Raw genomic sequence first — 16,741 nt, 5'->3', positions numbered from 1 at the left:
CCAGATGGCAATGTCGGCCGGTCCACCACTTTAATCCAGAATCATCTCAGCATCTATGAGAGGGATCGCCACCAACTGTGGAACAGACGTCCGCGATGCCCGCAGCGTGAAACTACTCACTTCCTTTAGCGTCTCCCGCATGTTGAGATTTCTGTTGAACCTTTTTAGTGAAATGTCTACTGGATGCATTGCAATGGAATTTGGTTGATGATATCCGTGGTGACAAGAGGGTGAATCCTAATGACTTTGGTAATCCTCCTGACGCTTCATCTGGCGCCAACAACAGATCAAAGTTTTCACTTATCCGCTGAAACATCTCAAAACCTCCCTGATGAATTGGAATGGGAGTTATTCGAGTGCCCAGAAGATATATCGTAATGATTTTGGCGTTGACATTTGTAGTTTTTAAGTGAATGTTTCTGTAGACTCTTATTCTTGTTGGAATAAAAAGGCTCATGCTCATCCCTGAGGAAATGGCTTCATTAACTACACATGAAGAAGAGAATACTGTGTTACATTTTATCACACTACAGAGTAGTATCACAATGCATTTCATTAATACATGATCAAATGTGCCATATATTAGATACCTTGGCTGGACAATATGCAGTTAGAAACCTTTTCATTCAGTATTTCTGTATTCTGGTTTCAAGCAGCGGCAGAAGAGGACAGAGCAGAGAGGGGGGGGGGGGGGAGGTCTTCATAGATAATCTGTTGGTGTGAACATATTAACATATAAACATATTTACAGAACTGGGTGGTTGCTTCTTAAGACCCAGCGGTGATATAAGCTGCTGCTATTTGTTATCTCCTGCTCACCATCGCATCTGTCAAACTGGATTCTTATCGGGCCAAAGAACAAAACACTGCTCTGCTGAACAGTAAGTGAGTAAACAAAGCAAATCAGCAACGGACACAACTGTTGATGTGCAGAGAGGACGACTGTCTGAACATCTTATCTCCAAGAAGCCTCTGCCTCTTAGTTATAGGTGGTTGAGATGACAGCTAAGGAAAACTACTTTTTGACCTTTTCCTGTTGACTACGTGTCCACTGTCATACGCTCCAGCACTTTCAACAGTGGCCAGATGTCCCAGATGGCTGGCCGGGTTCTGCACCGTCAGCAGATCTGCGAAGCGAGCGTGAACTTAGCATGAAACACTGACACGGCACACCGGTCCTCCAGGGACGCAGTCAAGGAGACCTGCAGAGCCGCACAGTTTGCTCTCTTTGTCTTTCTAACATCATATAAATCCTATAGTTTCTGAGGCACTGGGCCGTTAAAAGGAAAGTTAACCTGTCAGCACATGCACAGTTTCTTTATTGTCTTTCCCCCCCCCAATCGTTCACTGTATTCAGACTCTGGACTGAAGGAGTCCGACATATTCAGTCCAAATCCCACAAACAACATCAAAAGATGAGTTATTACATATTTAAAGTACTTGACAAAACACACAGGACCAACCATCAGCTTTCTGTGAAGGAGGAATTTATTTACGTCTCTGTTTCTATGATAATCTCTTTATGATGCAACCATCATCATAAAGATTAAAAACAGCAGTACAGTTGAGCTGTCTAGAAGTGTGTTTTTAAAAAGACTGCATTATTAAAACAGGCGAGGAACCCTCTACCCTCTAACAGCCTGAACACTGCCCCAAATGTAAGCCTGAAAACCAACGTTTTGTAAACACAAACATTCAGGTATTCATAGCAAGTGTCCATCATACTCCTCCTTTCAATTCTGCAGTGCTGGCTGTGCTCTGTGTAAGGGTTAGGGTTCCTATTGTCAAAGCAGGTAATCCTCTCTTGATCCTGATTTTGTCACACTGAGTGTTAAAAATCATTGCTGAGGCCAGTGGGGGGGGGGGCATAATCTAACAATATCATCTCCCATGAAAGACACCGCCCTCGTTCAAAACACAGTAATCTTTTTTTTCTTTCAAAGACTGCAAAATGTATAGCTTTGTAAAAACAAATAGAATATATTTCTACATATACAGTATATAAAGCTTTTCTTTAGTAACTACTAGTAACAAAAATGACCAGAGTGACGTGATCAGAAGGCACAGCGAGACAGTGGTGACAGTGGCGGCTCAGCGAGGAGACTGTAAACATTTCGTCCTGTTTGTCCAAGAAGAGCGATAGGAGGGCTTGAGTGTTTCCAGAAGGCAGTGTGTGAGCCCACCGGAGCATCGCTGCTCCTGCAGTGGCCGTCGCTCAGAAACACTCAGAAGCAGTGTTGTAAGGCTAAAAACACGTGTATGAAATGTGTGTGTACGCAGCAGCAGATACAAGGTTCTCTCTCTCTGCGGGTCGCAACATTAATTATATTTAATTCACCAAAGTGATGCATCATCATTATCATTGATTCTCATTACATGTGTAACGGTTTGTATTACAAGTTAACCTCATTCAATTAAACGTCCTCTCTTCATACAAGAACTTCCAGTCCCCTCAAAAATGTGGCCAACGCACACAGACACCTGGATTAGGTTGAAATGTCATTATTACTGGAGCGTCATCTCCTTGAATGTCCCTGCTGGTGGAACAGCATTCACCAGTATGTGACACCGGCTGCTGTTTGCCAAAACTCCACTGGCTGGCAGAGGGAGATGCACGTGTCATTGATCATCGAGGTCTAAACCGACGGGCTGAGACGAGCGGTCCATTACGCGTCGTCATACTTCTGCAGAGCCTCCTCTAGCTTGCCGGTGATTTTTTGGAAGAAGGCGATCTGCTGCTGCAGGTAGTGCTGCATCTGGGCCTTGAAGTCGCGCACGCGGATCTGGTGGAAGTGCTGGATCTCGGCCAGCGTGGCGCAAGAGATGATGTTGCAGCGATCGTCGATGTCTTCGGCCTGCGCTCGGTCCATCTTGCCCTCCTCCACGTGCTTCTGGCTCTCTTTCACCTTCGTCAGGGCTCCTGTTGGGGGACGAGAGAGCAAACACATTTATAACTGTTGTCGTGTTAAAGAATAGAGTAGAAAATACTCGCAAAAGGCAGAAATATGTCTTTAGTTTGGATGTTCAAAATCTGCCGTTAAAAAGGGTACATTAAAAGACATTTACATAAAAAACACAATACACAATAGAAGCTACGTGGAAAGGAGCGCCACGTATGAGGGTGAGGACTAAGTCAAGGTTCAATAAATAGATTTAGCTGTGTGCTGAGGTTTTAAAAAGGTTCAATCAATTTACTATAGATCTTTTCTTTCTTAGTGAACGTGCCTCCTCAGAGTTCTGCAAATGAAAAACACCCACAATAATTATTCATTAATGTTCAATCAGATACTATTTTAACCCGTGTGAGGAAAGTACCCACAAGTAGGCTACTTATTAAACAATGCTCCTTCCTGAAAACACGAGTTTCATTTTCCTCAAACCTAACATGTATCTCACCAAACATCTGGCCTTCAAACTCTTTCAAAGGAAAGTTCATTAATAGTCTTAATATTATTTGCTATTAAGATTCAAGCGCACAGCTTGAATGTACATTTATAACTTCAAGAACGGGCCAAAAATAGTCTGATGAACAGTTTGTTCCAAACTCCCTGAGAACCGGAGCCACGTCTGCGTCTATAGTTAGGGAATGTGAGGGGCCAGACTCTAAAACATATCTATGACATTATGTCACTTCAAAGGCCTTTTCTAAACAACCATGTAAGGGGTTTGCTGGCAGTTTGATACCGTCGATCAATGATTATTGGAAATTTCAAGGACGTAATATGAACATAAGCAACTGCCAACCAAACGTGAAGTCTGATCAGGTAAGACTTTGCTATTCGTCAATGATGATGTCACGGTTAAGCAATTCACCGATTGTTAGGAATGAAATACGCGTCGGATTTGACATTTCTTATACTTATACTGCTAAACAAGAACAACGCTTTCTTCCCATGTCTTCTACATGGATCTGGAACTGGGTGGGATGCTGACTTGTGGCCCAAGACAGGCACAATATCATTTATGTAGCCATCAAGAGCATATTTAAGACCTCTTTCACAGGATTAAAGGATTAAAACGAGTCAGCTGGAAGCATTAAAAAGTCGAGCAGAGACAGTGTTTTCATGAAGCTTGAGTTATATTAGCTTGAGCTGGCTAGGTAAGGTTGACATAATGCAAGGGAAACTTGTCATTTCTAGAGATTATTTCATTTTAACAGGATGAAAAAATGGTTTCCACTCGAGGGAAGTTTGATTCTAAAATTTCAGCTATCACTGTGAGTTGGTGGTTATTGATAAGTTTCAATTGCTAAGAAACACTGCAAACAAGAAGCAGATCACACTCATACTGAGAGTTTCACCTCAGTCTCCCCTCTGCCAGTAAGAGCTACTTGCTGTCGTCACTGTGGCTGACATTGAGACATGATGGTTTTCAAACATATCAACCGTCACTGCTGCTCCCCTATATAAAAAAAAGAAGAGTTTTGCTAGATGCAGAATAAGCCTTCAGCCATACTGGAGTCAAAACAAGAAATTAGCCGAAAACTTTTCAGACAGATGGTTCTATGGGAGCAGAAGGAAGGGTCAAAACACCAGGAGCGGACGGCAGATGATTTATCAACCTGCTGACATTTTCTGACCGAGCAAAGGAAGAAATGTCACGAGCAATAGGTTTCGAATTGAAAGGAAAGAGAAACCTGACAGGGTCATGGCCTTCTGTCTGATCGAACTACTTAAAATGTTTACGTGTCACAGCTGGGATGAAAGAAAGAAAGAAATGTTTCTTCGGGCTGTGACACGAGTGCTAATGCACTGTGTGCTTTTTATTAAATCTTTATTAACTTTGCAGCCCTTGTGATATTCTAAACAGAAGCAGGTGTTAAAACCAAAAGCCTCGTTAGAAAACTGCACAGTTTCAACATTTTCTGACATTTGACACACCAAACAATTAGTCGAGAAAGTAATTACCAGATTAAAGTTTTACACAGAACTTTCCATGAATCTTGATCTGATTGATGATGTGGCAGAAACAATGGTTGACTCACTCTTTATAGCGTTAACACTGACATGTTGTCATTGTTCAAAACCTTCTTGCAACTCCATGCACGGCATAACAAGCTGACCGACGATGTCATCTTAAGGCATGCAGGAAAACCTCCTGTATTGGCCCATAATGGGATTTTCTTATCATTATGTGAGCTTAGTGAGCTGTAATGCTTAGTCACCAGCACTTTGTTGTAAGTGTGATTTAGCCTGCTTGTTTCCTGAAATGTGAGACCACAGAAGCCTTTCTGACCTAACCCTGCACTCTTGTTGCTTCTGTCTCCCCTTAACGTTCAAGGAAATGCCTTTACAGCTACCTTTTTCTCTATTTCTCTCTTTAACTCACAATCCTAAACATGTAAGGCTATATATTACAGCCCACAGAGCAAATAAATATGTTGAGAAAATCCCCTGGAAAAGACTTTTTTGCCCTTCCCCTCAGAGTCTGCCTAGTTTGCCTTTTGGCTGTAGCTCCCTCAGCTGCAGTTTAACCCAAATCTTTGAAATTCCTTTAATGCACAACAGATTGAACTTGACAGAAAGAGAGAGGCAGCGACAACACGGGGAGCAGAGACACAAGGGTGGAAAAGAGAGAGAGACGGGAACAAACACAGCTGTCCAAAGATTTAAATGTCAATCCCAAAGGTGTTTACTTGTACCTTAAAGGTCTCTGGCTTCCTGCATTTTAAAAGCCCACTAATGGACTAAGGAGGAATAATTGTTACCATGGAGACTTTATGAGGAAGGCAAGAGTTCAGTCATAGACGATGGTGTGTCAGCAAACTGTATCACACAGAGAGCCACATCATTTTCACAGCTGCTGTAAGAAAGCTTTGCAGGCCTGCTGCAAAAGCAGAACCAGCAATAAGACACTGAGTCTGTGAAGTAGGCCTTACGATCATTTTCATCAGAGAATCATGTGATGAACGTTTTTTGCAGTTAATTGATTGTTTAGTCTATGAAATATCAGAAAAGGAGGCCAAGTTTGACTTATTTTCTTCTCAGAGTTTATGATCTAACACACCTGTGAATGTGAAATGTGATGCAAAACAAAGGAGATTTTATGTTATGGTGTCATGTTGTGTTGCATGTGAATTGCACAACTGCTGCTTCTGCCATCTTTTCTGTCCCAGGTTACTGCTATTGAGAGACTTAATGCTGCTGAACTATTCAATCCTGATGAGCGCCTCTTAAGAAGTCCTGCGTGGCTGTACGCACAGAGGTGGCATCGAGCCTCGTGGACTCACTGGAGGCAGCCGCTCCAGCTCTTACGTAATCCCTGGTTACACAACAACAGAGCCTCCGCGAGCCTGTGACCTGAACGACCCGCGGCAATCCCCATCTCATCACTCCGCCACCTCATCCACTCCTGCATCAGAGGGCATTTAAATAGCCTCGGACAATATATACCGGACAGAACGGGTGTCAGCTGAAAAGCTGACTCAGCAGGAAAACATCTTTGTAAATCGGTGCTTTCCTCAACTTGCCGGCGATTGTTTTATCCCTTCATGTGGTGATAAAACTGTGATGACATCTGACAAAATACAACTCTTCGGGATGTGCTCAATAGATACATTTAAAAAAGGGTAAAGAGACATAAATAAAAGTAAAGATGGGGGTTTGGTAGGCCAGGACAAAAAGCTTTTCACAAACTTAATTACTTATTAACTTAACTTAAAAACATTATTTGTTTATTTATTAAATGCCCCATTATAAAGTCAACTACAAGTTTTTCCTTTAAGAAATACTGCAGGCAAGATCTACGTTATCACACAGAGTAAATGTTTGACCAAGAACTTACAGCAGAATAACCGGTTGCATTTCAATATTCACCTGACAAATAGACGACGTGAGCTGTGACAAAGAAAAGAGACATGTGACCTCAACAGGGCTGTGCTCGAATAAAGACAATCTTAATTGATTTGTTCAACGTCTCTGTAAAACTGAGTTCCTCCACAATGAATCATGCACAAGCAGCACTTTTAACATTATGTTTACTAGAGATGTGCTCAAAACGCAAAAGGGGGCAGCCCAATGAAAAAGTTTCTTCACTTGCAACAACAAATAGCTTCTTTGGTAATCGGCCAAAGTCAACCCTCTCTTTGGGTTGAAAACAGTGAGATTTTAGAAAAACCGTTCCTCTTTCTCAAGAGCCTGAAATATGAGGAAACAACAAAACCCTGCCCTAATCTGATATTGTGTCATGGCAACAGTATTAGATTAGGACGAAAATAAAAAAGGTACAAGTTAAGCTCAATACGTTTCTGAAAGCAACACCAGATATGATGTCAATATCATGAGCCAACATTGACCCGGCGCCCAGTCGAGCGCTGAGGGCTAATGGGGATCCCTGAAGAGCTGGCGATCAATACGGTGATGTTCAGTGTCCCTCTGTGGGACAGCTCACATTTCACTGGTCACTTCCAAGGGGACAAATAAAAACCTGCCTGGTGTCTGCCATCCTAATGAGACAGATAAAGGGAGCTAAAAATGGAATTGTTGATAAGACTGACAAGCAATGCTTTGACAGGTTTCTCCTAAAGAGAGCAACAGTGACATGACAGCAGAAGATAGCCTCTTAAACAGGGTCAATGACAGGAACACACTTATTAGCATCAACATGCACTTTTAAAGCTGCCACAGATACTATTTGACTTTCTGACTGACCTCAATTATCAGCCCTATTGGGTCCCAGCTGACCTATTTGGCCGGATGAGTTTCTGTGTGACCACTTCTGTTGCGGAAATGTCTACTCGGGTGTATTACAACAAAGGATGTGGGCTAGCCTCTCTTCAGGTGAGGACTGCAGTAAACCTCACTTCATAACAGGGGAGTAGCACTTGAGGACATTTCCTCCACACGTTTGTCAGGAAAGACGTATTTAAACACAAAAGACAGACGGGATGGATGGGAAAAGGAAGTGCTTTATTATTTATACGAGAGACTGAGAGAAAGGAAAAGGGAGACAAATGGACAGACAGAATGCAAAACTCAGAACACGTCCACGGCTGGTAAATGTTAACGCTCATTGTCTTCACACAATGATGAAATTCAGTGTTAATGGCTTTGTTAAAAAAAAACACCTATTCTTACTAATTACAGTTATTTCACTGCAGTATGATAACAGTTGTTAAACGGTGGAGTAGACTTTAGAGCGTGAATGTCAAGTACCTCTGCAAAGGATATTTGTATTTAACGCTCCCTGGAAACATGTAGGCAATTTGAGTAACAAGTCATGAACGAGGGAACTTTTAAAAATACTTAATGTAATGAAGGTGCATTAACTGTTGCGATATATCACCGTCACCACCATGCGGCATAATAAATGTTTATAGCCTCTCGCAGATGCTGGCACAGTGAAGCAACCAACAGGCCGGATAGTATGAGAGGTTACACAAAGATGCTGCACTTTTCTTTTTGTCTTTTAATTTCCTTATTTGGGCTGGTGCAATATAACATTTAGGAGAAGGGGACAAAGTGAGAAGGGAAAGAAGCTAAATTAATTTAAGAGGCGTTGGATTATTTACACAATGTTATTATACGTGTATTATTCACATGATGTCAATATGTCGCGGTTATCGTCAACACCGGTGTATCTTGACACCCCTATTTCCTACTGAAGAATGCATTCTTCACTTGCGTAATGATTAAGGGGGAAAGGAATGCACGCATGAAGCAAACAAAAACCAAGCTCAGCCAGACTCAAAATAAATAGAGCATCTAAACAGCCTCAGTCCACTGAAAACAAGAGGACATCAAAGTAATTTGGGATTGAATATGATGCACGCGGCTCTCCTTTCATCTGCTGCATGCCCTGGCTTTCCTGTCAGCTTTGTTTTCAGTCTCCCAGTGAGGTTTCACTGCACTCTTTTCTCAACACTGTGCCCGCAGCAAGGTCTTCCATGTGCGGTATCAAATGAGAGTTCCTTATCCGTGGTATTAGGCTGGGCTTATCACATCAGACTGTTTAAATGGCTGTGTCGCCTTATTTGGGCTGTGTGCGGCCTACGTGGCAAACTTGATTTGAGCTGACTGGGAAGTTTGTGTCCCAATCCAGACTAAATACAGTCTGTCTCGTTTCCCCAGTGTTGTCTACTGTGGACTGAATGGGCCCAGTGTTTTTAGGGGGATCCATGATAAACCGAGATGTCAACAGGCAAGGATCCACGTACCTGGTCAATTAAATATTGGACACCACGGGGGACTCTGACTGGTGGATAAAAAGATTATTTAAATCACCCTGATCCATGTGATTTTAGTCCATTAGAGCCCAGGGACTGAACATAATTCATGGAGTGAGGAGGGTTACTGCATCTTCTGCTATGTGGTGTCCTACATGGCACAGTTTCAGGTGGAGTTATCAATTTCCAGTTGGCAGTGATTGTAAACATTTACATGTCATGTGATTTAGAGAGAGATCAACTAAAGGAAGCACATGAAAGTTCAGAAAGCAGGCAGTCAGGTGTAACCTACATGTGCAGGAGGAGCAATTTTGGTTTGAGCTGCAAATTCCCTTTAGATTGTCCTTTTCGAAGGAAGCCATTGTGCCACATACGGTACACAGCAGCAAAGAGCTTCCCTCTAAACACAAAATGCTACAATACTGCGTGTCTTGCATAACAGCGTTGCCTCTCATGAGAGTGACATTTTGCCACACAATGAGAACAATCATAGGGTTAGAGTCATGTAGGAGGACGGCCTGGATCAGTCTAACATTGACTTTCTGTGCAAAGACAACACGTGGACAATCATTTATAGGGATTCAGCTGCAAATGTTTTTGTTGCGTCAGTGTTGTGATCGGAAAGCCAGGTAGGACATTCTCCTCCTCCAGAGCACTTACACACAACACTATGCATGAAACACCCGTAGTGGAAACTCAAAAACAGACAAACAAGTGCCGCCCATTTAGTTCAGCAGGTGGGACAACAGCATGTAAACTGATTCCCACATATTTGTTTTGCAAAGTGGCATAACCTGTGACCTGATGTGTTTACGGCAAACAACTATTTCTTTACTTTAAAACATGTTGATTGAAACTCAGCCAAAGTTGTGGTAGAAAGTAAGGTTTGTAAACCAGATTTATGATCCCACATGTTGTTTTATTTTATGTGTATACATGGTGAATTTTAAGTAACTGGAACACTGGGACTGTGAAACCTTTCAGTAGACATTTAGTTTTGGGTTTATGCTGACTTTGTCTTTAATTCTAAGGCTGCAACTAACGATTCTTTTCGATATCGATTAATCTGCTGATTATTTTCTTGATTAATTCAATTAAATTGTTTTGTCAATAAAATGCCAGAAAATATTGAAACATTTTCATTCCAGTTACTGGAAGTCCAGGGTGATGTCTCCAAATGTCTTGTTTCAGTTTAATATGATATAGAACAGAGAAAAAAACGACTATCGATTATTCGATTATTCGATTATCTAAATAGTTGGTGATTATTTTTCTGCCGATCGATCGGCCTAATCCATCAGTCGACTAATCGTTGCAGTTCTATTATAATCGTCTTGTCTTTAGTGTAATGTTTCAATAATACTAGTCTTCAATAGACTAGAAGAAATGTTGGCTAACTAAACATTAAAGTGTCCTGATGTCATGAATCAAAAGACATAATAATAATAATAATAATATTATTATTAATAATGTGGCTACTGAGAGGCTCCTGTGAAAGCAACCAATACAAAAGTCAGTGAGTGAGAATTGTATAAGATGTGTATGACTGTTGTTCTTTTACCTTTCTGCACATGGATGATGTCTGGGTAGTTTGCCAGGTGTCCCTGGTAAAGAGCTAACAAATCCATGATGGGGTCGAGATCCTTGTTGGGCTGCTCAGCAAAATACTCTCCAATGGCTTCATATGCATCGCCAGTGAAGGAGATAGCCTGGTTGAGTCCGACAGAATATGCCTGCTGGTCCATTTCAAAGGCTTGGCTCAGGACCTTGAATGACAGCCCCACTTTCTGATACTCCTTCTTAAAGCCGGTGATCTGCTTGCGGGCAAACTCGTTGACGGTGGCGTTGAGCTGCAAGGCGCTGTCGTCCATCCTTTTGGTAAAAGTCTTGAATCCGTCTATTTTGCTCTCGACCTCCTGGAAGTCGAGCGGAGCGGCAGGGGGGCTGATGGTGAGGAAAAAGTTGGCTCCAACCATCTCGTCCTTCTCCGCCTTCCTCTTACCTTGCTTCCAGGCCTTCTCGTCTGTGCTGTTGCAGGTGAGGAAGTGCTGGAAAACATCACACCTGGCCAGGACAGGGTGGCTGGTCATGTGGTTCATCCACCATATGAGGCCTTTCCTCCTCTTGGAGATGAAGTCCTCCTCAAAGCGCCCCGTGGCCTGCTTCTCCGGGATGTGCGGCACTGAGATGACGGGAAACTTCTCCACCAGCCGAGCGTACAGCCAGTCAAAGTGCTTATACCTCCTGTTCACCTGGTTCTGTGTATGGGTGGGTGTCAGCTTGTAGGACATGTAGCTTTTCATGCCCTTGAACTTAGTCTGTTTGGTGGGGTCGTCAATGGAACAAGCAAATGGGTACGGGTTCTCCTGCCACTCAGGTCCATACTGACCCATCACCACGCAGATCTTATCCCCATCCTTCACGAAGCCCGAGGCCTCCCCGAGCACAAACGCCTCTCCTCCTGACTTCACAAAGGTTGAAAACCTGTTCAGGTTTCTACTAACCGTGGCAGAGCTCTTTGCTTGCTGTGCATTACCTCTTGACATTGCGGATGTTGACACTCTGTAAGTGGATGGCCCATTGCCTTCAAAGTCATGATACCTTCCTCCCACAGTCCCTGGCTCGTCTGCAACAGTAGAACTGTCATCCCAGTCATCATCCCAGTCATCATCGCTGCCTTGGCTGGGCTGCTGCTGCTGCTGCTGCTGCTGCTGTTGTTGTGTGGGGGCTGAGAAAGAGGCGAAACTAGGTGCAGACGGTTTAGAAAAGTTCTCAACTTTACTCGGAGGTTTATAAGAGCCGTCAAAACCTCCGGGTGGGATGTTGGCGTATTGGGAGTCCGGTTTAGTTTCCCCAGATGTGCTGTTGCTGTTGTTGTTGATCGTGGAGGCGGCGTCGTTCCTCAGGATCTCCACGTAGGACGCGGGGAACAGACCCCTCTCCCCTTTGCTGTTGACCCCCTCAAACCAGCCGTCAATGTCCTGTTCGCTGTACAAAGTTAGGACTTCGCTCTCCCTCACCGACACCTCCCCGGGGTTTTCAGAGTTGAAGTCGTACAGCACCTTGGCTCTGAGCGCCATGATTCACCAACAGCTGGAGGAAGAGCAAGGTAGCGGGCTAACTTATGGCTGGCTGGCCGGGGCAGGAGGGAGGCGCAGCGGGCAGCCAGGCTAGCTCAGTCAGCCCAGCCGGAACTACTCTTCAAACTACGCGTACAAACTTCTTCTCGCAGTGTGAGAATACAACCTGTTTGTATCCCTCTCTGCGCGGTCCTTCCTCTTGGTCAGACCTGAGAGGCAGTGTTTTTAAATCCAGAGGTCGCAGCGTGTGAATCTGCAGCGAAGGTACTTTCCGCTACAACAACATTAATATGTGCTCCTCCAGTCTCCCTCCGATCCGAGTCGGACGCTTCTGCCTTCACGCTGCGCAGCAACCGCACGTTGAGCAGGCTGAATAATCGAGGGCGGAGCTACAAGATGCTGCAATCCACCCAGACAACACAAATCAACCAGTGAGAGCCACAATAAAGCTTCTCCAGACGTGTTGCGTGCTCCATGCCCCTGAAAACATACCACAGACTAGCCTCAGCATCCTGTGAGGACGGTTTGTCACATTTCAGAAGAGTTGTTTTGTGAGCAGGGACATGACAGTAGAAAAGGTACCCGCTGCTAGTGCTAACAGATTTTAACCAGGATTTTTAAACTACTGAGTTCGTCTTACATGTGGATCTTTTATGGATAAGAACCTATTTTATACAGTCTATGATAAAAAAAACTGCAGCAATTATTTATTCTACCCTGTCATGTCATAAAGTCATGCATTCAAAATTCTCAAAAGTAAAAGTACAAAAGCATTACTAATGTAAATCAGCAAAGTAACTAGCAACTGAATGCATCATGTAAATGTAGTGGAGTAAAAGGTAGAAATATTTGCCTCCAAAATCGTAGTTTTATACAGTAGTCTACTTGAATAAATGTACTAAATTACATTCCAGTGTTGTTGGCAGAGGTGGAATATGTTACATTTACAAAATAGAAAAATTAATTGTAATTTCATTTCAATTTTGTTATTACAAAATATTTATACGTCATTACATTTCAGAGGCAAAATATAGATTATACATTAAACAATTATAATAAGAAAATACAATGTATTGTTATAAATGCAACTGCTGTTCCCTAAATAAAGAAGCTGAAGTCAGCTCTACCTCGACCAGCTACATCATCACACGCTAATAAATGGTTAAAAGTGGTGAAATAACATAATATATAGGTGATGTACCAGTGAAAGGTCTGCATAATTTTACTTATAAAAAGTACAATTTTATGATCATAAAATACCTAAAAGAAATACTTTGGCTTGTTAAGAATGTGATTACATTGGGACTACCTTTGACCTAAGTTAAGTATACATATTGTTTTGTCTGAGTACTAACTAGTAGGCTTACAATTATAGATTTATTTTATTGTTATTAGACACAGTTCTTTTAATATCTTACATTTTTGTGTCACAGTTATAAGACATGCATGGATTTTAAAAAAAGCAGCAGCTTAAAACAATGTTGATGCTTCAGTGTATAACACACTATTCATTTGTTGATGTAGTCAGTGATAATTACGTCAGAGGACTATTTTTCACACCTGATTTCCAGGAAAACTTTAAGACACACACCAACAGGTTGCTAAAAACTTCACATATCCCAAAATATTGAAGACATGTTCTGAATGTCTTCAATGGCAGCTACAGCCTTGAAGAAACTATAATTAAACTCATACAAACTAATGTGGTAACACAGGGCCAGTAAAGTCATGGATTTTTCACATTGTATGTAATTACATTTCCTGTCAATTATACCAAATGTATCAATGCTATTTCAAAGCCTTCTCTGGAACAAAATCATATTGGGAAAATAAAGAACCTTTTATTTGATATATATTGATGGAATAAGTCTATAAAACCCCACAATGTTTAAGATTTAAATGTGGAATGTAAGTGCCCATTAGGATGCTAAAAACAAACAATTTCCCGGAAAAGATAGAGAGGACATGACCCCAAGTGTCCTCACTGGTAGCTACTGCCTTGTTGGGAACCAGTGACCCATGCCCACTTTCATGGCTAAAATGTGTACTGAAGTATGGCAAATCAGTCAGCTTTGATGCTTTGGTTTAACTTGGTGTCATATTATATTAATCATCAACTGAGCAGCAAAACATAACTTTATGAAAACATTTCCTTTTAGAAACATGTAAAACATGTGGGCTTTAAATGAAGCACTGTGGAATTATTCAGCATTATAAGGCTTTCACAAACATGAAGCCAGAAGCCCCATCAGGTCAAGCAATTAAAGATCATAATGCAAATAATGTAGATGCTAGGTTGGATGACAGGTTAACCTGGGCTCTTGCCAACCTTTGTCTTCTTCCATCATCTGAAAGTAATGTCATCTAAAACACTGACAACATGGATCTACATCTATACATCTATTGATCATTTAAGCAGGCAGCTATTCTGTCCTAGACATGCTGTAGCCTCTCGTTCTCCACCAGTGTTCCTAAATGATTCAACAAAGCCCTCAAAAGAAATATGTGTAGCTACAAAGGACACACAATCAATAATCCTTGCTTGTGTAGTGGATGTGAGTTTGTTATACCAAGCAAATAATGTATACTTTATAAGAATGTAGTTGAGTTGAGATCTGTATTTGCCCACTAGAGGAAATACATTTAACATGTGAAAACAATAATAACACAACAAGACAGGAAAAGGTCATCTAAATATTTAAAAACTTCCAGTGGGAGAGTTTGTTTTCGGTGGAATGGTTTATTGATGAGATACACTGAAGTTGCAGATGTTGTATCTGTTAATCAAATCTCTAACTAAGGAAATAACAGACACTTTTCAAATGAATCTCCCTTAACCCTGCAGTTTAGGTTGCATTAGTTCTGTAGCCAATATCTTACAATTAGAAGTGTCCCATCAACTAATATGTTATGCCACTCAAAGACTTCAAAGAACATAAACTGGTGATTCCATATTGAAAGTGACTCTGACATTGGCAAGGATAGAGGTGATAAAAGCACATTTGTATAATAATGAAGTTTAATTCTATCCTTTAGATCAAATAGAGATTACTTTTAATGGTATACTGGTGCAGTAAGGACACAGCTTACTTCAACAATTTCAAGGTTGGATGTTGATAAAATCCTGCAGTGAAACCTGCCACTAACCAACTCATAACAATTTAAATAAAGAGTATAATGTCCCATAAACTATATGCTTTTCTTTAGCTTTTGCACCCGACTGAAACTAAACCTAAACTGACATTTGTTTTCTCATAATATAGGCTATAATAAAATCCAAAACTTACATTTACTGAGTTTGGACTTGAATATTATGGATGAGTATTTAATTTGATTTAATAAGAGACATATATGCACAACTTAAACCACCCATTATGTGTTTAGTTGACATCCTGTTACAAGAACAGACCATTTCCTGGTTGAAAGATGTATGCTGGACTACAAAGGGCCTGTAATGATGGTGTGCCCTTTACTCTGGCAGATACTGCCCCCTTGTGGCTGTTTTTGGACAATTCTTTCATAGAGTGGGGTTTATGAATTCTTCCCATTAGGTGAAAATAATATTATTGATAACAATAAAAATGTTGGTTTGGCTCAAATCAATATTAAAAATGCTGTTTCTTAAAGTGCTTAAAGATTTCAAGAATGCATCTGACCTTATTGTTCTAACATTTTTACCTATGAAGTAAACACTGATATTGCATTAAATATGAAATGTGAACTATGATATGATATGCCAGTGTATGGCCTTATAATCATGTAAATCTTGCAGGCACCTGTAGCGCAGCTGGTCGAGCAGATGGACCATTAATATTAGGGGCGTGCCTCCTTCTGTACATTTGTCAAAATGTCCTTGAGCAAGACTCCAAATAGCTTGTGATGTGTTTGTATGGGGAAACATGTGAGTTGCTTTGGACAAAAGCCTCTTCCTAATAAATGTAACGTAAACCACCTTTTCATCTCAACCACCAAAGCCATTTACTATAGAGACCACCAGAGGTCTCTCCTCTCACATTTGATTGTGTCAGATTAACGTTGAAAAAGACATACTACTACATTCAATTTACACATCTTTGATTATTCTGTATATTTAAGTAAATGTCTTCTCAACATCCTTCATACCTGTGCAGAGGACATCCAGTTCACTATGTTCAGGGAGACTTCCTTTATAGCGCAGCTCATGAAATATTGAAGAGGAGTGTAATCTCTAGGGAAAAGGAATTACTTCAGTATGCAGCTCGCATCACATTTTATCCTGTTAATTTGGTTATATCTGGTGTGATGGCTTTCCAAGTCCAAAGAGGGTTTTCTGTGCAGACTGTTAATGGGATTGATGTAAAGTAGTAATACTGTCATACCTTTAGATCTGAGTTAGATTTCTTTCACATAGCACTTTTGAGAGAAAAACAGAACAACATTTACTGAGAGTAAAGTATACAGCAACCCAATCTAGAATGTCACAAATGCTGTTCTTGATGCACATTGACACATCACAAGG

At 41.4% G+C, this 16,741-nt stretch overlaps 1 protein-coding gene across 1 annotated transcript; it reads right to left on the bottom strand.

The window, feature by feature from the left end:
• Nucleotides 1–505: 505 nt before the first annotated feature.
• Nucleotides 506–12,641, bottom strand: snx18a (sorting nexin 18a). The gene is made up of 2 exons (XM_029439450.1): nucleotides 10,725–12,641; nucleotides 506–2,920 (listed from the first exon to the last, which is right to left on the bottom strand). The coding sequence occupies exons 1-2, from the start codon at nucleotides 12,241–12,243 to the stop codon at nucleotides 2,667–2,669; spliced, it is 1,773 nt and encodes a 590-aa protein (XP_029295310.1). The 5' UTR covers nucleotides 12,244–12,641; the 3' UTR covers nucleotides 506–2,666.
• Between the last annotated feature and the right edge of the window lie 4,100 nt (nucleotides 12,642–16,741).

Source organism: Cottoperca gobio, chromosome 9 (assembly GCF_900634415.1).
Source record: "Cottoperca gobio chromosome 9, fCotGob3.1, whole genome shotgun sequence".
NCBI lineage: Eukaryota > Metazoa > Chordata > Actinopteri > Perciformes > Bovichtidae > Cottoperca > Cottoperca gobio.
The sequence above is the reverse complement of the archived record's forward strand: the minus strand, read 5'-3'. Positions and strand labels throughout refer to the sequence as shown.